The sequence below is a fragment of the Loxodonta africana genome, chromosome 12 (genome assembly GCF_030014295.1).
Source record: "Loxodonta africana isolate mLoxAfr1 chromosome 12, mLoxAfr1.hap2, whole genome shotgun sequence".
Taxonomy (NCBI): Eukaryota; Metazoa; Chordata; class Mammalia; order Proboscidea; family Elephantidae; genus Loxodonta; species Loxodonta africana.
Window position 1 is genome coordinate 12555140 of NC_087353.1, and position 21199 is coordinate 12576338.

At 43.9% G+C, this 21199-nt stretch overlaps 1 protein-coding gene across 1 annotated transcript in view; it reads left to right on the forward strand.

Moving 5' to 3' along the window:
- The window catches only part of COLEC11 (collectin subfamily member 11), an 87726-nt gene that overhangs the window by 54186 nt on the left and 12341 nt on the right, over nucleotides 1-21199 (forward strand). The window contains exons 4-5 of the mRNA XM_003411873.4: nucleotides 16773-16844; nucleotides 20041-20094. Of these exons, the coding sequence (XP_003411921.2) occupies nucleotides 16773-16844; nucleotides 20041-20094 (126 nt within the window). The remainder of the gene's footprint in view (nucleotides 1-16772; nucleotides 16845-20040; nucleotides 20095-21199) is intronic.

Below are 21199 nucleotides of genomic sequence, written 5' to 3' on the forward strand. Positions count from 1 at the left end.
GAGTGTAGGATCAGAGCCTCAGCCTGAGCCAGGGGTGTGGGCAGGGGCTTGGGAAGCTGCTGAACTCTTCAAGGTTTCTGAAATCAGGTGGAACATGGAGAGCTAGGAGGCATAAGGAGATGTGGAGTTTGACATCCCAGGGGTGACAGCTTAGGTGAGTGGAAATATCATGGCGGTTTAACATCATGGGGGAATCCCTGGGTGAGGCAAACAGTTAATGCACTTGGCTGCTAACTCAAAGGTTGGCAATTCGAGTCTACCCAGAGGTGCCTTGGAAGAAAGATTTGGCAAGGTACTTCTGAAAAAATCAGCCATTGAACACCCTAGGAAGCACAGTTCTACTCTGACACTCATGGGGTCACCATGAGCTCAATTGACTTGGTGGCATCTGGTTTTTAACATTAGAGGATCTAGGCTGTGTCACTTTTGGGCTCTATGACTCTGTAAACATTGTCTAAGTTTTCTGTTGTTATCTTAGCCATCAAGTGGGGGATATTAGTCTTTATCCAATAGCAGAGTAAGTCACAGCAGCTCCTGGCAGGAATTCTGCAATTGTAGAATTTCTACATTTGTAGAAATGGAATCATAGAATAATCGAGCTGAAAGTTCCACCCTCAAATGTTCATTTACGTGGAACCTAAGACTCAAACAGGTTGAGGAACTTACTTGCCCATGGTCACATGGTTAGTGGGAAAACTGAGGCCCAAGCCCGCATCTCTAGGTTGGTAATGTTTGCTGGGAGAAACAGGAAGGATGTGGTCAACATCTTCAACTGGGGTAGGAAAAAGAACATGGATTTTGGAACCGGACAGATCTGGGTTTGAATCTTGGCTCCACTGTCTACCAGCCACGAAAACTTATTCAAACTGCTTTATCTTTCTGAACTTCCATTTTTACCTACCTCAGAGGAATGTCGTGAGAGTCAATGAGAGGTTGGATGTAAAATGTCCTGCACACAGTAGGTGCATGGGCTGTGGCAGTTGCTGTCATTATTATCTATTTGCATAGAAGAAAAACTATGCAAATATTTTGTAGTTTTGCTATCTGAGGGTTACCTTTGTATGTGGGGAACTCATTAGGGAATTAGCCTGACTTCCTGTGCTCTGCAATCACTGAGTTCTTTTTTCTGATAATGGTGTCTTTCTGTCATTTAGCTAGTAGTGATTAAGTGTTCTGTTCTGGATAATGTTTATTCTCAAGGACATTGGGTCATAGAGAATGTAATGTGTTTATGTACTATGTGATATTTACGGGACTAATTTACAGCTGTTTTCTTTCAAACAGAGTGATGGGACATGAGTTACCATATTGAGATCTGCAGCCACCTTAGGCTGGAGATTCAGGCTCGCATGTGCCCTGCGCAAATCCACCATGGCTCTGAGTTCACTTCCTACCATTGTGCTGCTTGTCTTTTAGGTCAGCTTGGTAAGTGGTGCCTGGGCAGATTGTATTTGGAGCTCAGATGTGCTGGGCAACTCTGCCTCAGCATAATGTTGACCTTTCAAAGACGCTCACTGGAATTTCTCTGTCCGGTGTGGGGTTGGAAGCTTTGCAGTATTTCAGAATTCTCCTATCCACTTCTCCCACCCCGCCACCCCCTGCGTTCCCTGATTTCCACAGAGGCTCGTTTCTAGCTCAGCACCGTGCACTTTAGCTGATTGCAGCAATTCCGCAGGTGCACCTGTTCTTTGGTGAGATTACCTTCAATCACTGGCAGCTGTAGCTTCCAAACGACTCTTGCTCCAGCCAGGACTGCACACGGAAAACAACAACCTTACAAGAACCCGGGGGGCCAGGACTTTCCTGGTTTTAGCATGCTGGGAACCCATTCAGAGCTGCCAAACTGGGATGGCTGACTTGGTTTTCACTGAGAAAGAGTGGGGTGGATCTGGGAATATGTCAAAGTGCTTTTTGAAAAGAGGCTTCTGAGAAAATGGGGCATGCATGTGAGCAGAAGGAGCAGGGGTTTGGAGCGAGACAGACTGGCTTCACATACTACCCTTGTCACTTACCAGCTCTGTGACTGCTCCAAACTATAGTTTCCATACCTGAAAAATCAAAATAATATACTTGCTAGGTATTATTATCTACTAATATTTATTAGGAAACCCTAGTGGCATAGTGGTTAAGAGCTATGGCTGCTTACCAACAGGCTGGCTGTTCGAATCCACCAGGAACTCCTTGGAAACTTTATGGGGCAGTTCTACTCTGTCCTGTAGGGTTGCTATGAGTCAGAATCAACTTGATGGCAATGGGTTTGTTTTTTTTAATATTTATTAATGGAGCCCTGGTAGCATGGTGGGTAAGAGCTTGGCTGCTAACCAAAAGGTTGGCAGTTGGAATCCACCAGCCACTCTTTGAAAACCCTATGAGGCAGTTCTACCCTGTCCTATAGGATCACTATGAGTCAGAGTAGACTCGATGGCAATGAGTTTGGGTTTTTTTTTGGGAATATTTATTAAAGGATAAATAAAAAACCAGTAAGCCTGGTGCATAGTAGGTGCTCAGTAAAATTTAGTTGTTTTCCATTATTGCTCCAATTTGCCTTCATGATTGCCCCTCCCCACAACATTCGGCTTGAGTTTGAGGGTATAGCCAAACTGGGGTCCCTCACACATTCTCAGTGATTCTTCTATTTTTTTTACTTGTGCTTTAGATGAAGGTTTACAGAGTAATTTCTCATTAAATAGTTAATACACATATTGTTTTGTGACATTGGTCGCCAACCCTGCGACGTGTCAACACTCTCCCCTTCTCCACCTTGCGTTCCCCATGTCTATTTGTCCAGGTTTCCTATCCCTTCCTGCCTTCTTGTCCTTGCCCCCGGGCTGGGGCGCCCATTTAGTCTCATATACATGGCTGAGCTACGTGTATTGTTTGTTTTATGGGCCTGTCTAATCTTTGGCTGAAGGGTGACCCTCAGGAGTGACTTCAGTGTCCAATAGTGATTCTCAACGGAGGGCACACATTGTGATCACCGGGGGATCTTTTCAGGATGGTTATTTTGACTTGAGGAACGTTTTGAGTATTTTCCTCAGCAGATCCCATTAAGCTAATTTAAATCTTTAATCATGTTTATGATTGACGATAGTTAAATAAGTTATGCTTTTTTATTTTTTAGAAATTATTTTCACTGGAATCATTTCTCCCGTGTATTTTACCAGACTCATCGGGCAGTTTTTTCCTCTACATGGAATTTTATGAATCATAGCTTCTGGCATTTTAAGTTTTCTTTTGCATCATTATTTCTGCCAGATCCATTTCTCTGGTTACAATTTTCCAAATTTGCACAAGAGATGATTCTTCCATCAATTTGGAGTTAATGGCAATCCCCGCCCCTCCCCAGCAGTTTGCGTTATAGTCAGTTTTGGTTTTTTGTGGTTATTTCTACCAGTAACACTCACTGTGAAATGGCTAGAAGACTAGCAGCTCCTATTTACTTTTTTGCTAGTTTATGAACAAAGTAGGAGAAAGTCCCGTCAGATATTTCAGTATTGCTTTATTGTCAGAATTTCTCACCAGCTTCAAATCTCTCAATTTCCTCTGTGATGACTCTTTTCCTTCAAACATCCACCACGTGCTCTTGTCTCTTCCTGATTGGATTCTTCATGCTCCGTCAAGGAAGTCCTAATCATAGGATGCTCTGCTCCAAACCCTACTTACCGTGATGCTGTGTGACTTCTTGTCACCACTGATTGTTCTCACCCCATCGATGGAGATGACCAAGGAAAGGGCTGATTGCCACAGCGACCTGGCTGCCCCAAATGCACATCATTGAGCCAGTTTTAAACAGGCTGCAGCTGTTCTAGTTTGATGTCTGCTGAGCTTTCAAATGCACAGTAGGGGCAGACTGTCCTTAGCTCAACATCAAGGGGCCAGAGTGCCACGTTCCCTACCAGAAAATATGATTGTAGACCATCCCAGGCTTACTCTATCAGAATCTCTGGGGAACAAAACCTGTAGTTTGCAAAAGCTCCGAGATTACACTGATGCACATCCTTGTTTAAGAACCCCTGGTCTAAAACTAGCCCCAAAGGCCAAGCCTTGCTCAGTTCAGATTAGGTTCTAATATATAAGCAGATCGCACTTGCTCCCTAACTCCTCCTGGGTTACAGGCACATGATCCTGGGCTGCTAGGTAGTGGATTCTCTCGACCCATTTTAGATCATTATTCTCATTCTCACATAGCATCAACCATTTAGTTCACAATAATGGCTCTTGAGGGTACCCCACCCCCAGCCTCTCTCCAACCTTTTGCTTTGTCGTATCTAACAGCTGCCAAAATGATCATATCTCTAGTGAAGTTTTACCTTCAACTTCTTCCAATTTCCTTAAAAAATATACTTTGATTTTTTAGAGCAGTTTTTTGCATCATTATTTCTGCCAGATCCAGAAAAATTTTGCAGAAAGTAGAGTTCCTATGTGTTCCCTCTTCCTACTGTATGAGTTTCCCCTATTATTAACAGCTTGCATTTCTGTGGTACATTTGTTAACAATTTATGAGCCAATACTGAGAAATTATTATTAACTGAAGTCTGTAGTTTACCTTACGGTTCACTTTTTGTGTTCTGCAGTTCCATGGATTTTGCTGAATGCATAGTGTCACGTGTCTCCCATTACCATATCACACAGAATAGCTTCACTGCCCTAAAAAATACCCTGTGCGCCACCTATTCATCCCCATCCCCTCCCCCCTGAACCTTTGGCAATCCCTGGTCTTTTAACTGTCTCTATAGTTTTGCCAGTTCCCTTTTCACACTTGGATCTCTATGGCCTTGAGTTGTGTGACTTACAGTAACTTCTACTGGCCTTCTCAGTCGTTCTGGCACATTCTCTAGGCTATTCTCTATCCTCCTTTCTTTGTCACTGGCTGGGATTAGATCCTTTCCTCGCATGACTGTAAACCATTTTTATAAACGCCGTACATGCTCTTACTTTGACTGTAATGCTTCTTTCCTAGATCATCAGGCAAAAGTTATTTGTTTTTCAAGAATCTTCCCAACGACAGCCTACTCTGAAGGTTTTCCTGACTCTCCCAAGCAGAGCTGAATACTTCCTCTTGGCGCTACCACTCAGTATTTGCTTTTATTTCACTGTTTTGCTCCCATATCCATCTCAAGCTCTCTTCTGTACCTCCTATTTTTTTTTCCTGCACTGTTTAAAATGCAACAAATTAAATTTAACTGAGGTAGAACATTTTGAACAGAAGAAGTACGAATCTATATCAGGTTATTTAAATAAAACACATGCCATGAGACTGGTCCATTTGGTGGGGGTGATCTACAAAGGTGGCTTTGAGTTCTCATCAAGGCAGGAAGGAAAATACAGTTGGTGACATCAGTGATTTGTGATTTATTTTTTTTTTTAAGTAGTAGAAGCCATATGTAGTATAAACCAAACCAAAACTAAACCTGTTACCGTCATGTTGATTCTGACTTATAGCATCCCTATAGGACAGAGTAGATAGAACTGCCCCGTATGGTTTCTGAGGAGTGTCTGGTGGATTCGAACTATAGTTAGCAGCTATAGCTCTTAACTCCTATGCCACCAGGGTTTCCATATGTAGTGTACAATAGATAAAAGTGGAGCTACCCTTCTTAAAGCGGATCACAGTGCACTCAGAGTCATCCATGGATCCTCCCCGTCCCCCGAGCCTCCTTGCGCTCTTGGGGCTTTGCAGAACATGCAGTTTGAAAACCTCCAGGTTATTGGACTCAGAATCCACTAGAGAAAAACAAATCAGCTGCTTAAGACACACGCGTTGAGACCAGAGAGATTTCTCCTGCAGGTCCTTGAGAAGCGGACTGTGAACTGTGCCTTTTAACGCCACGCCTGTAGCAGATACGCTGTAGGCTCACTGTAGATGGTGCATTGTATCCATCGCTTTATATATTTTACTCTCCTGCAAGGCTGCAGGTGACTCGAGGTCAGAGGCCATGTTATTTTCACTTCTGCATCTCCAGTGCCTAGCACAGGACCTGGCACATGGAAGGCCCTCAATCCATTTTTTTTGAAAATTATCTTTGAAATGTAGTATCTTTGAAATCTGTAGGTGATCTTTGTCTACTGGGTGAAGGCCCCAGGTCTGTATACACGCAGTCTCTTCCCCAAGGTGAGGGAGCTGCTCCACCTGGTTTTAGAGAACAGATTTGTGAACCAAGACTTCTGGCCATGCCAAGCTTGGCTTCATTTTCTACTTGCCTGAATGGATGGAAGGCTTTGTCTACACCAGTTCTTCTCAAACTGCAGTCTGCACACGAACCATCCTGGGATCTTGCTAAAATGCAGACTCTGACTCAGGAGGGTGGGCCTGAGATTCTGCATTTCTAACAACAAGCTCCCAGGTGATGCTAATGCTGCCGGTCTGGAGACCGAATGTTGGGTAGCAAGCATCCAGACACCCTCTACCCAAGGTGCTCTTCTTACCTCAGCTTCAGCGAAATGTGAGTGGTGTGTCCACATGGAACCTGGTTTGCAGGTGGGAGAGGCTACTAATTGGCTAACGCATGGTCTGTGGGGGGTTTCCAGTTGACAAACGGAACCCCCCACCCCATTGGGGGAACTCAAACAGCTGCAGGAGAAAGTGCACGCACAGTGCTGATTGCCTTTTCTGAAATAGCAGTAGACAAATAAATGGGTCAGGCAGTTACATCCTGCTGTCCTTTGTCCTTGATTGAAATAAGAATAATTTCCATATTTCCAGCCTACACTGCTGTGTGAAAAATAGTACAGAGAGTGCCTTTGCTGACATGACTTACTAAAAGTGTGTCATCTCAGCTGTCTAGGCTTACAGTCCCCAGAACACACAGCCAAGACAAGAGGAGGAAAGTCGCCCTGGGGCCCTACATCACAGAAGGCTGGGGACCCTCCCAACATGAGAAGGTAGAGGGTTACTGTAACTTCAGAGATGGGATTTCTAGGCTTTATAATGTGCACGTTACCCTTCATTAAAAATCGCTGAGGAAGCTGAATTCCAAGTGCCTCTTTTTGCCCCATCTCCACCTTAAAGGACTGTATGATATCTTCATTAAAATTAATAAGAATTACATTCCTGCTGTGAGTTGCTCCTGCTCCTTGTGCGTGTCTAGAGGACAAATGTAAGCCTTTCACCACTTCTCATTAGTGTAATGGAATGTGAGGATGGGGATATTAGATTAGCTCACAGCACTCTGGGGTGTCTCCACCAAAAGCTCTTTAAAACTTAAAGGGACAGGGTATAATTTTTTCTAGCGCGTTTTCCAGTCATCTCATAAAATTAGGGGGAGGGAGGTTTGTTTGCCTTTTGCAAAATGTTTGTCATTTGAAGGAGAAAGAAGACCTTCTTGGAAACAGAAAAAAAGATAACAGTGCTCTTGTTCTTTGGGAATCTCTGGGTTTGTAACCACATTACTTTTCTGCTCAAGTGTTAGATTCTAAGAAATGTCTGCAAGTTCAAACAAGTTACTACCTAAAAGACCTTGGGTTGCTATAGAGAATGTATTGACAAGCTCCATCTGTTTTAATGATTCTCACCTTTTTCTTCTTCCCCAACACACCTAAAAGTTGTAATATTCCTATTAAACGATAGCTCACAACAGCAGTAGATCTCAGTGTGTGTAGCTGTCATGGCGGAGGGGAAGCATGTAGCTTGAGAAGTCTCTTGGGTAGTTCTGGTAGTCTGGGTTCAAACCTTGCTTACCACATAACCAGCTTTACAACCTTGAGTTGTGTGAGGATAAAGAGTATGTATGTATATATATGTGTGTGTGTTTGTGTAGTATGTACGTGTGTATTGCCTAGCACCAATCACAGCCACAGTAGGTGCTCAGTAAATTGTAGCTGGATCAGCAGAAGTACTGTCGTGGGGTGGGAGTTATGAATAGGGGTGCATTGGCTCTATTCAGTGGATGGAATCTCCATTCAGCCACCTCAGGCCCAGCTGTCCATAGTGCCTTCCTTGTAGAAAATGTCAGGGCATGAGCAGATCTCATTTCTTGTGGGGTTCAAAGGAGAGTGGGGTTCAAGGAGGAGTGGGGTTTGAAGGTGAGTAGGATTTGAAGAGAGTGGGGTTCGAAGGCAAGTGGGGTTCAAAGGAGGAAACCATGAGTTTAGGATGGAAGTAGAGGCCTGGAAGTAAATGAGAAGGGACAGAAGAGTCCAGGGACCCCGCCAACCTTCTCAACTCCCCACTGGCCAAGAGACCTCCTCGTTCACTGCCAAGCAGAGGCTAGTAGGCTCTGGGGAACCTTTCTGGCATGGCTGCGTATCTTTCGCTGATTTCCCAATCACCAGTTACCTACCTACCTTCAGGGCTGAAGGAGGGGTGGTTTTTTGCCTTTCCATAAGGACTGACTAACCAGGTAAGCATGCACTGTGCCTTCAGCCCCTTGACACTTAGAATTACAATCTTTCAGCTGTGACTGAATTTGTGGAGAATCGTTTTTGGTGGTAATATACCCTCTCCTCACTTATTGACATGGGTAGTTTCCAAAGATGTGAAACCGGTGTTATGTGAAATCGGCATTATGTGAAAATGGAGTGTCCATTTCTTTCATTTCATACATTTATAGAGATTCATACTGTCAGTGGGACAGTAGCTTCCCAATAACCCTGAGAGGCAGAAAATGTAGAAGTGCACTGTATGTCCCACTGGTCATGTTAATGCACAAAACAGTCAGTAGATTTTTTACTATTGTCGTAAATGTGAAATATTGGATAATGAGATAGTCAACAAGTGAAGAGAAGGTGTACTACTACAAAGAACAGTGTTGAGTAACAAGCCAGCAGCATTTAGACCCAAGATTGGCCACGTTTCCAAGAGACCAAAGAAAGTCTCCGGAACCAGCAATTGGGACATACGTTTTATTAGGAGAACTTTACGTATGGGATGGTCCAGGGTGGTGGCTGGACCCAAGTAGCACTCTGCCACCACCTGGCAGGGGACACAAGCTTATATACCATTCCAGCTGGGGCTAAGGCTTGTTTTTTTCCCGAGCCCTTGGGCAGCCAGTGTTCCCAGGGACTTCATGTCCAGGCCCAGATGTTTTTCTTCTTGTTGCTAAGGCATTCCTTGGGTTGGCCACTAGCCCAGTCACGCCACTCCTGACCTTGTACCCTAGTCCGAGTCCATCCCGAGTTCATCCCCAGCATGCTTCGGGGAAGAGCAAAACCGACTTCACTAGGAGGGGATGCATATAACTGAATAGCATTACTGTGCAACCAGCAAGGAAGCACCAAAGACAGTTCTAGATACTGCATTAGTCCATAGCTGAGGTGTGGGATTCGGAATCCTGACTCCAAGTCAGGTGACCTAGGCTTGAATAAAATCTGCATTATTATGAGCCAAGTCCTAAACTATGCTCTTTACAGTCAGCATGCTGTTTAGTCCTCATAGTAACCCTGTAAGTTAAATTTCATTTTTGTGCCATTTTACAGATAAGGAAGCTTAGGCTTAAAAAGAATTGTGACTTGTCCAGACTTATGTGCAAAGTGGAATGGGAATTTGAGCAAAGACAATACAGTTTTTTACCAGCTAGTTGTATTACCCGTGCTGGGTCACTTCCCCCCTCTGAACTACAGTTTGTCTTCTGGAGGAAAGGGATCATAATGTTATTAATATTGTGAGGTTGAAATCAAATACATAAGAAAGTGCTTTCCTGGCACAACATTGGCCTGGAAGTATTCTAATTTATCTCCAGAAGATGGAAACACTAACAGAATTGCCCTATAACTCCATGCACCTATAATATTAACTCTCATTAGTACCTGCTGCCTGTACGGAGTGTTTTATGGTGAAATCTTAACCACATGCTTTCAGTGAGGGCTGCCTGGCAGAATCTAGACCACTGCTACTCTGGCTTTAGTGCAGAGAAGAGTCAATTGTGGAAAGTGCTGAAATGCAGATTCTGACGCACCAGCCCTGGGGCAAGGCCCAAGATTTTGTGTCGGTCCAGTTTCAGGAGTCCTGGTGGTGCAGTAGTTAAGAGCTATGGCTGCTAACCAAGAGATTGGCAGTTCAAATCCACCTGCTGCCCCTTGGAAACCCTACGGGGCAGTTCTACTCTGTCCTATAGGGCCGCTATGAGTTGGAATCGACTCGATGGCAATGAGCTCTTTTTTTTTTTTTTTGTTATCCAGCTCCAGCTCCCAGGTGATGTCTGTTTTCCTAGTCCATGGGATTACACTTGAAGCAGCAAAGGGCTAGAGGACCCTTCCCAACTCTGAGAGTTTCTGCGTTGGAATCGGAGATGGATTACCCAATAAGCAAAGTATGCGCGGGCTTATTTGTGCATATTTACTAATCTGTAGTGCACCGTTTCACAAGGGTTTCACCACGTCATGAAACCCAGGTGCAATTGTGCACTACAGATTAGTAGAAAAAAACTAGGTAAGCACAGTTAAGCCTACGTGTACCTTGCTTGCTGTAAGCAGGTACATACCGTGCTTACTGGTTAATCCACCCCTGCTCCGAATAGTAATTATAGCAATGGAGCTTATGTGCCAACTTCTATGTGCCAGACACTGTTCTGAATGGTTGTCTTGTATTTCCCACAACAACCCAGTAAGATACCCATTTTGTAGGTAAGGAAACTGAGACACTGAGGTCACACATTTAAATGACAGAGAAAAAATGGAACTTAGGCTCCAGAGTCCATGCTCTTAACCTCTATGCTATACTGCTGCTTATTTGGGGTAGGGCAGAGCAGCGTTCTGGGCACGGAGTCATAGAACAAACCATTGTCCTGGAGTTAAGAAAGGAGGAATCTATGGGAGGCCTTAACTTACAGTATGCTACTTCATAAGGTTCTTTATTTTTTAATTTTATTGTGCTTTAAGTGAAAGTTTACCAATCAAGTCAGACTCGCATACAAAAATTTATAAACACCTTGCTAAACCAAAAACCAAACCCACTGCTGTTGAGTTGATTCCGACTCACAGTGACCCTACAGGACAGAGTAGAACTGCCCCATAGAGTTTCCAAGGAGCGCCAGCTATATACTCCTAATTGCTCTCCCCCTAATGAGACAGCACAGTCCTTCCGTCCACTCTTTTTTTGTGTCCCTTCGGCCAGCTTCTGACCCACTCTACCCTCTCATTTCTCCTTCAGACAGGAGATGCCAACATAGTCTCATGTGTCTACTTGTTCCAAGAAGCTCATTCTTCACCAGTATCATTGTCTATCCCATAGTCCAGTCCAATCTGTGTCTGAAGAATTAGCTTTAGGAATGGTTCCTGTCTTGGGCTAACAAAAGATCTGGGGGCCATGACCTCCGGGGTCATTCTAGTCCCAGTCAGACCATTAAGTCTGGTCTTTTTATGAGAATTTGGGGTCTGCATCCCAGTGCTCTCCAGCTCCATCAGGGGTTCTCTGTTGTGTTTCCTGTCAGGGCAGTCATCGGTTGTAGCCAGGCGCCATCTGGTTCTTCTGGTCTCAGGCTGATGTAGTCTCTGGTTTATGTGGCCATTTCTGTCTCTTGGGCTCATAATTACCTTGTGTCTTTGGTGTTCTTCACTCTACTTTGCTCCAGGTGGGTTGAGACCAATTGTTGCATCTTAGATGGCTGCTTGCTAGCGTTTAAGACCCCAGATGCCACTGTCCAAAGTGGGATGCAGAATGTTTTCTTAATAGATTTTATTATGTTAAGGCCCTTTATTATATATAGGATGCCATTTTGACAGATGAGAAAACTGAGCACAGAGAGATTGAGTAACTCACCCAAGATCACTCAGCTCTTAAAGGGCAGAGCTAAGATTCAGACTTAGGCCTGCCTTACTCCAAAGCCTTGTCCTACTTGGGATGACCTCTTAGTTCCTTCATTCTTCTTCTATTCCAAACTGCAGTGGCTCTCAAGTATGATTCTTGGACTATCAGCATCACCTGGGATCTTATTAGAACTATCCCACCCCAGTCCTATTGAACCAGAACCGCTGGGGGCTGGGCCCAGCCACCTGTGCTTTAACAAGCCTTCTAGTGGATCTGATGCTGGCTCAAGTGTGAGAACTGCTGCCCTAGATTAACCCACCTGGCCCTGTTTGCTTTCTCCCCGGGCTTGGAACTGGTCTTCATCCCTCCATTGGTGACTTGCTGGTTGTCTTACATTGTATCAAATTCTCCTATACTGATGCTTGGTTTCTTAGCACCTCCAGGGCCAGGACTGGGCCCCCACGATTCTCCAAGGGCAGGAGCTGAGCACAGTTCCTGGCTGGTGACTGCTGCTCCAGTCTGATAGATTAAGGCAGAGAGAGGCCTCAGTGTCAGCAACAGCCTTGAATGAGCATTAACACTTAGCTGTGAAACGTTAGAGACGGGCCAAAAGCCAAGTGCTCTCAAATCATCCTCGGGTTACAATTTACAACAGCAGGATGTGTGCTAGACTTCCTGAATCCTTCAGCTGCTTAGATGAATCATTAATTAATAGTCCTGTTAAGGTGGGAAATCTTAGGTGAGAAAAAAAAGCACCATACCAATTATATTTATGATGGCAGGTGTTTCTCCTCAACAGCGTCTCCTCCGGGTCTCATTATCCTCTGCCTACTTGTCTGTTTGGGGCCAGACCTTCCCCTCCAGCGAGGAGCTGTCTGGGTGGGAGAACAGGGAAAGGGCGGAGGTCTTGTTCTGAATTCTTCTCTGCAGGGGCCTCCGTCCTGCTTCTGTTCTCCACCACCGTCCTGGAACCAGCGCCAAATCTCTGCAGGGGTCTCAGGGAGAAGGAAACCTTAAGCTTGGCAGGAGACTCTGTAATTCCTTCTCTGTCTTTTTCAGGCAGACTCTTAGCAAACAATAGATTCAAGTGATGGGTTCACTCTCAGATCCAATCAGGCCTCATTCAAATAGCTTACCTGGCTCCTCTGCAGTATGTGGGCTTTTGCATGGGAAGGCAAATCCCTAGGGCAGAAATTTCGGCTTTTGTTTTCCAGGCCATGACTGCCCTCCCCACTCAGCCTGAGAATTCAGCAAGGGTGGGGAGTACTGGGGGACTTATCCAGCAGGGCTGCTTCTTGGAGGTGCTGGGAGGCACCCGTTTCAGCCTTACAGTCTTGCTGCTGGGCAGTGGGATGTGTTAGGACATCATGGGTTGGGAGAAGGGTGAGCTGGCCCTGAGCCCCAGCTCTGCAGGAAACAGGTGCGAGACTGCGGATAAATCATTGTCTCTTTTGGCCTTTGTGTCTCCCCATTTGAACATGTGGTTTGATTAAATGGTCTCCAAGACCTCCTCTTCCTCTGGAAATTCACTGATTTTATGAAAGTGCCGTATTGAGCTCTTGTTTAATCTAACTTTCCTTGTCTGAAATGCCCAGTGAGGTTGGGGAATGAGGACACAATATAGTGAGCGTCTTGGCAGACTATCAGTTGATCAATGAATGAGCAGTATTAAAACAAGCAAAAACACCCCAAGGTTTGAGGAGATGTCAGCATAAGAATGGAGCCCTGGTGGTATGTGGCTAAGAGTTCAGCTGCTGATCAAAAGGTTAGCAGTTTGAATCCACCATCCGCTCCTTGGAAATGCTGCGGGGCAATTCTACGCAATTCTATAGGGTTGCTATGAGTTGGAATTGACTCAATGGCAATGAGTTCTTTTTTTTTTTTTTTTTGGTTTAAACGTAAGAACTGCCACCCATCTGTCAGTTTGTCCTACTGTGGTAGCTTGCATGTTGCTATGATGCTGAAAGGTATGCCACTAGTATTTCAGATGCCAGCAGGCTCACCCGTGGTGGACAGGTTTCAGTGGAGCTTCTAGACTAAGACAAAGAAGACAGTCCTGTTGATCTGCTTCTGAAAATTAGGCAATGACAACCTAATGGATCAGAACATTGTCTGATATAGTACCGGAACGTGAGCCCCATAGGTTGAAAGGCACTCAAAACACAGTGGCTACAACAGTGGACTAGAGCATACCAATGATCATGAAAATGGTACAGGACCATCAAGGTTTTGTTCTGTTGTACTTGGGGTTGCTACAGAGTTGGAGCCAACTCAAGGGCAATGAATAACACCAAAAATAAGAGAAGTATCAAGCACTGAGATTACAGACAAAAAACCCAAACCTGTTACAGTTGAGTTAATTCTGACTCGTAGAGGTTACGTTCCTGTTTTGTTCTGGGACTCTGCCAAAGTTTTTCAGCACTAATGCTAAACTCTTCAGGACCTATGAAAGGGGGACACATTGGAGAGTTAACGGGTACAGGAAAGTTGGTCTTCTGAAAAATAGATTTAAGGAAGAAGGTTGTCCCCTACACTGGGCAGAAATACTGCAATCACCTTTTATCATCAGACTTTGTTAATGGATACAAAGGGTCCAGAACAATGGAGGAGATGGTGGCCAAATCATGATTGGGGCATGCATTTTAGGTTGGGATGTCATTTCTTCAGAGGAACACAGACTGGAGGATGCCTAGAGGAAAAGACAGCCAGAATAGGGAAGTGACTGAGGGTTTTTAACCAGGAGAAGGGAAGATTTCAGAAAGAAAGAGTTTTAAGATGTTTAGAGGACTACCTTGTGGCAGGTGGACCCAGCTACCTCTGCATTTCTCTGGCATGCAAAACCAGGGCTGCTGGGTGGAAATAGCAGAGTGGGAGCTTCTGAGTTCCTACAGGTCAAATAATTGGAGCTGTCTAAAGGTGGGTTGCTTGAGGAGCTAGTGTATTGCTGGAGGTGAATTCCCTGGAAGAGGACTACCACTTGGAGATGGTATAGAAAGCTGGCTTCAGCAGCTTCTGTGATCCCTTCAAACCCTGGGAGTCTAATATTTGGTTGCTCCTTCAGTAATAGAATAATGCCCCTTAATCACATTTTAAGAGTAGAATTTAGCATTTCCCCCGATTAAAGTGAAGTTTTGGCGTATATTGTTACAAGCCAAGGAGTAGAAATTATCTCAGTACTATTTTTTCTTTTTCTGGTGCAGGATAACTAATAGAGTGAGTGTAATTTATTGACCGATTAATTGGTTGATTGAAAACTCTTTGTACTTATTTTAGCTGTCACTGCTCTGGTGTTTTTCTGTGAGGGAATTAATGATGTTGAAATAGAATGTCATGATTCAAAACAGAAAGAATATATTCCATCAAGCCTGTTGTTGGGAATGCAGATCAGGTGATTATACCAGGTCTTTGTTTCCTTTTCCCAGTTTTTCTTTGTATGTTTCCCAGCTCATTGTTGGTCTGGCTTGTAGCCTATGATGATCACCAGCAGCAAGTAGGAGCAGTTGTCAAGCGTTTAAGGACACCTTGTGGGAGAAAATCTTAATAAATTCTATTCATTGACTTAATTTGTTCTGTAAATGGGTAAAAACTGGCATATCCCACCTTAGTCCAGTGATTAGAATAGAGAGTTCTGTGAGAGCACCGTGTAAGAATCATTCTTTTTTTTATTCTTGTTTTTATTGAACTTTAGCTGAAGGTTTATAGAACAAACTAGTTTCTCATCCATTAGTACACACATTGTTGTATGACATTGGTTAAAAACCCCATGACATGTCAACACTCTCCCTTCTCAACCATGGGTTCCCTATTACCATCTTTCCTTCCAGCCCCTGCCCAGGGCTTTTTTGCCCCTTTAGTCTTGTTTTGTTCCATGGGCCTGTTCAACCTTTGGCTGAAGGGTGAACCTCAGGAGTGACCTCATTACTGAGCTAAAAGGGTGTCCAGGGGCCATACTCTCAGGGTTTCTCCAGTCTCTGTCAGGCTAGCAAGTCTGGTTTTTCTTTTTGAGTTAGAATTTTATTCTACATTTTTCTCCAGCTCTGTCCGGGACCCTCTATTGTGATCCCTGTCAGAGCAGTCAGTGGTGGTAGCCGGACACCATCTAGTTGTGCTGGACTCAGTCTCATGGAGGCTGCGAGAATCATTATCTCTTTGTAATGAATGCATATGGAAGATGCAGAGCGTGGAATAGGAGCAGTAACCTATTCTGCTTACAACTGCTTACCCACACAAGCCACGTTGTAGGTACTGACAAGTCACATGTAACCAGGCATTTTGCTATAGAACTAGTCAAATTATGAGGTATGTAAGAGGGCATTTCTGGAAGCCTCCTTGCCATCTCCCTTTTTTCTCTCATCTCCCAGCTTCATATTTGAAACAGGCATGGCCTACCTGCAGGGGTGGAGTACCCAGTAAGCAAGGTACACGTGGGTTTAATTGTGTTTACTTACTAATCTACAGTGCACCATTTCACACAGGTGAAACTGAGCATGTAAATTAGTAAGCACAAATAAACCCATGGGTCCCTCGCTCATTGGGTAATCCATCCCTGCCTGCCTGTAGGGCCCCTTACCTCCCCTCAGAGAGTCCGTCTTCAAATGCAGTGAGAGAGGAGCTTAATGGCTTTGCTGCCTGACACACATCACAATATGGACACAGTCTGGTTTATGAAAAAAGCCCAGTTATGCCTGTTTTACAGAATTTAATGATTACTTGGTTTGGGTGCAGGAATAAGAGCTGGGAAGCACTGTCTTATTAGGATGGAGGAAAGACAGTCTTGTCTTCTCTTACAGAGTCTTGAAGTAAAATGGAGTTAGGTTGGGTTTAAGAATTGGGAATGTCCCATCAAGCCTCCTCTGTTCTATAATGTGTATGATTTTTTAGGGAAAATGTGTCTGTCTTAGGAAAATATATCATCAGGTGACCTGTGAGGAAGCCTTACTGTGACAATCACATACAAGATCTTGTAGACATTAAAAAAAAAAAAGACATTAAAAGACAGTGTAATTTTTAAGTCTCCTCTTATGTGTGTATATATGTATGTACAGTGTAAAAAAGGTGCATCAACCAACTTTGATTTTGTTTTCTGCAGGAGACATGGGTGACAAAGGACAGAAAGGCAGTGTGGGTCGCCATGGAAAAATCGGTCCCATTGGTTCTAAAGGTATTCGTGATTCAATGCTTGCCTCATATTGCCTCTCAGGCTCTTAGTATCTGGAAATTCTGAAAATAATTGCAAACTGAACCAACTTGCCTGATGTTCTTACTTAATTATATTTTGCTTTTCTGTATTATCCATGGGAAACCCTGGTGGCGTAGTGGTTAAGTGCTATAGCTGCTAACCAAAGGGTTGGCAGTTCAAATCCACCAGGCGCTCCTTGGAAACTCTATGGGGCAGTTCTCCTCTGTCCTATAGGGTCGCTATGAGTTGGAATCGATTCAACGGCACTGGGTTTGGTTTGGGTGTTATCCATGATTAATTCTGTTTATGTTTACATTCTGTGAGTGATAGAGTTGTTTGCTTTGCTCCCAGCAGAGTGGGGCAAAATGATCCCAATCCAGCAGAGGTTTACATGCCACCACTGGGCCAGAGGTTAGAAGCTGTGATCTGGAGCGTTTCTTGGGGGTACTTGAGGAAGATCTTGATTTTTTGACTACAACTTCCTTAAGTTTAATAATGCGATTAGAGCCTCATTGAAGAAGCTGACAGACCATGCACAAGAAACACTTTATCTGTTAATCTTCAGCTTTGGCTTCTTAGACATTTTGAAGATACAGGGTGATTCTCAATGAGAACAGGGCACAGGATGGCAACAACAGGCAACAATACCCTGGATTCAAATAACACGAGGTTTTAAAATTGTGTCCATCTCTGCTACCTCATTTGACTTGCACAACCCTTGGTGAGTTGGTTGATCAGGCATTATTATTCCCATGATGAGACTGAAGGCCAGGGTGGTTGAGGGATTGTTCAGAATTGCATTCCTGACCCCTGGTGGCACAGTGGTTGAGAGCTCCTCAGTTCAAATCCACCAGGAGCTCCTTGGAAACCCTATGGGGCAGTTCTACTCTGTCCTGTGGGGTTGCTATGAGTTGGAATCAACTTTACAGCAATGAGTTTGGTTTTGGTTTTATGTTTCTCTAGTGAGCCCTGGCAGTGCAGTAGGTAAAGCACTCAGCTGCAAACCGCAAGATCAGTGGTTTGAACCCACCAGCTGCTCCATAGGATAAAGATGCAGCAGTCTGCTTCTGTAATGATTTACAGCTTTGGAAATCCTATGGGGCAGTTCTGCTCTGTCCTGTAGGGTTGCTATGAGTGAGAATTGACTTGATGGCAGTGGGTTTGGTTTTGGTTTGGTTTATGTTCCTCCTGTCATCATTATTCAATCAACAAACATCTTCTGAGCACTGTTTGTTCTACACCTGTGCTAGACAGTGAGGAAGTGAGAAAGGCAATGAACCAGCAACCACTGAGTTCTCAGTGAGCTGTCTCATTAAAATCTCTCTACAAATATATTAAAAAAAACAAAAACAAAAACAAAAACACCAAACCTGTTGCAGTCGATTCTGACTCATAGTGACCCTAGGAGCAGCTGGTGGATTCGAACTGCCAACCTTTTGGTTAGCAGCCAAGCTCTTTAACCAGTACACCACCAGAGCTCCCTCTACAAGTATAGGTATTAGAAATAACTTGTAGGTATTAGAGGAGTCCCTGAATGGTGCAAACTGTTAAATGCTTGGCTACTAACTGAAAGGTTGTTAGTTTGAATCCACCATAAATGAAGCCTTAGAGGAAAGGCCTGGTAATCTGCTTATGAAAGGTCACAGCCATTGAAAACCCTGTGGGAAAGTTCTACTCTGAAGCGTAAGAGGTCGCCAAGAGTCAGAGGGTACTCAACAGCAACTGTTTCTTTTTTTTTTTTTTCTTTTTATAAATAATAGAAATTAGGAAACTGAGGCCAGAGAGGTTTAGAAACTGGTATAAAATTACACTGAGAATTGGAGGCAGAGATGGAATTTTACTCTGGTCTACCTGGTTCTGGTGCCCAGGTTCTTTACACTTCATTAATCTGCCTCAGGGTGGGTGAACCCAGGAGCTGTTAGGCCAAGGTCATGATTGGGTTCAGTTTGTTCTGTTCCATGACCACAGACTCCACCTGAGCCCCAGCCTCACCTGGCAGAAAGGGACCATGGTAAGGGTATGACTGAGAGTGTGGCCATATAGGCTCAGCTGCATCTCCCCTCCTGGAAAATCAGTGTGAAGCACTTGTCCTACTGATACACCAATTCATTAGAAATGCACACACATTTGCATGATAAAATAAGAGATATGTCTATTTTTATATATGACATGTGCTCTGGATGGATTTCAGTATCTACCCAAGTGAAACCTTGCCAAGAAGATCCTTATTTGGCTTAGCTTATTTGATTTGCTGCATCTCTGAGATTACCATCTTGGGTCTTTGTCAAGCTGAGCTTTCAGCCATTTTTCAGGCCACCAATGGTGGTGATAAAAGAACACAAAGCAATCAGTTGGGTGGAGACCACCAAGCTCTCTTCCCTTTCTGTGTAAATGAACAGTGAACCCACAGATGTCGATGTGTCTACCCTTTCACTTACCCACGTCAGCTGAGAGATTCACGTCCTCTCAGTGAGAAGAAAAATAATGCTTCAGAATATTCATGATGACTTGAATATAAATATTCATTGTATAGCTTTAGTTAGAAAGCTTTGTTGGCAGCATTTTGTTAAACCCCTTTATTTTACAGGTTGAGAAGAAGTGAGGGGCAGAGTGGTTAAGTGGCTTGTCCTATTGAATGCATGGTTAGGACTAACGCCAGGACCAGAACCCAGGTCTTCCATTTTTGGGACCTTTCTACTGTGCCATGCTGTTTCTTAGGATAAGGTCAAGAAAGATGATCTCTGCGTGCATTTATATGTATTGCTGGCTATCTTTGCATTAGACAACCTCTGATGTCCATTCCAGTCTAACATTATGTGTTCTATCTGAACTTGCCTGCTATAATGAGGGACATCCAGAGAGCTGGCATCAGAATTAGTTGCCACTTAACCTGATGGTTTTAAACGTTCATAAGACGATATCTGTAGTGTTCTTTGAAATATACTGGATTTCAGAACTGACTTTAAGAACAATCACCTGATAATCTCCAAAATTCCATGATATGCATTTATTCTGATCGTAGAAGTAGATCCCTATAGTTCATAGACAAAGTAGGGCCTAGGAGAAATCCCAGGACATTATACATAAAAGAGTTAACACTTTTAACCTTGACACCTTTGACCCAATGGAACATGACCACCTCTGCTTGGTGACTTTGATCTTGCTTTTTCTTTTTTAGGTGAAAAAGGAGATTCTGGTGACATAGGACCCCCTGGTCTTAGTGGAGAACCAGGTATGGCATAAAAGACACAAAGATTTTTTTTAAAAAGATGTATTAAAAATTGTACTTTTGAAAAAGTGTACATACTTAAATAAAACTATAATAGGCTAGGACACAGGAAGTATATCTGATGAAATATACCTCCCTTATCAGTCCTATGGTCCTGTAGAATATTTTAATATTTGATTTTCTTTTGCCTGAGTATTAAAAAAAGTTTTTTTGATTTTACTTATTTTGTTGTTGTTGGTAATATACATACACAGCAAAACGTACACCAATTCAACAGTTTCCACATGTACCATTTAGTGACATTGATTACATTCTTTGAGCTGTGTAACCATTCTCACCCCCTTTTCTGAGTTATTCCTCCCACATTCACATAAATTAATTGCTGCCTAGAGTTCCTATCTAATCTTTTGAGTTGCTGTGGTCAGTTGATCCCATAAAGACAGTTCTTGAGAGAGCACAATGCTCATGCCTGAATATTTTGATGTCCTTCTTAAGATTATAGCCTGCTTGACCACGACGTATTATTATATCTGTGTTTATTATCAGGCCCTGGGTACTACAGTATTTCTTCCCTTCCTCGTACCACCAAACTTCTCAGCAAAGTACATTAGTACTTTTCGGATTATTTACTCATTTCGCACATCCGTGCAGCTGGACTCTTCCTATTACCCTGCCAGTGAAGCTGCTGTCCCTCCGAGGTTCCCAGGGACCTCCTCATTCAGCTCAGATGGACTTAGCTCAGGCTTGCTTCTCCTGCTCAGGTTCGCTCCTGCAATTTCCCTGTTGAGCATCCCCTCCCTGATGCCCATGTGACCTAAGATGCTGGCGGAGCTTCTCATTTCTCTCTGCCTCCTTCACTTTCCCTTCTCTTCTTTACGCAGTTCTGTTTGCAGCCCACTCTTCTGTCTCCACACACATGGTAGTCATCTCTTTCTCTCTCCTGGCTTCAGCCATCACCTCCACGTGGCAGGTGCCCAGATGGCCCTCGCTTGTGCACGTGCTCTGGTGAAGCACCCATCCTGCAGGTGCACTTAACTGATGGCCGTTTCTGTCAGGAGGCTCAACGGCATCTCGTCTTTCTCCCAGGAGCCCTGGCCCCACCATGTTC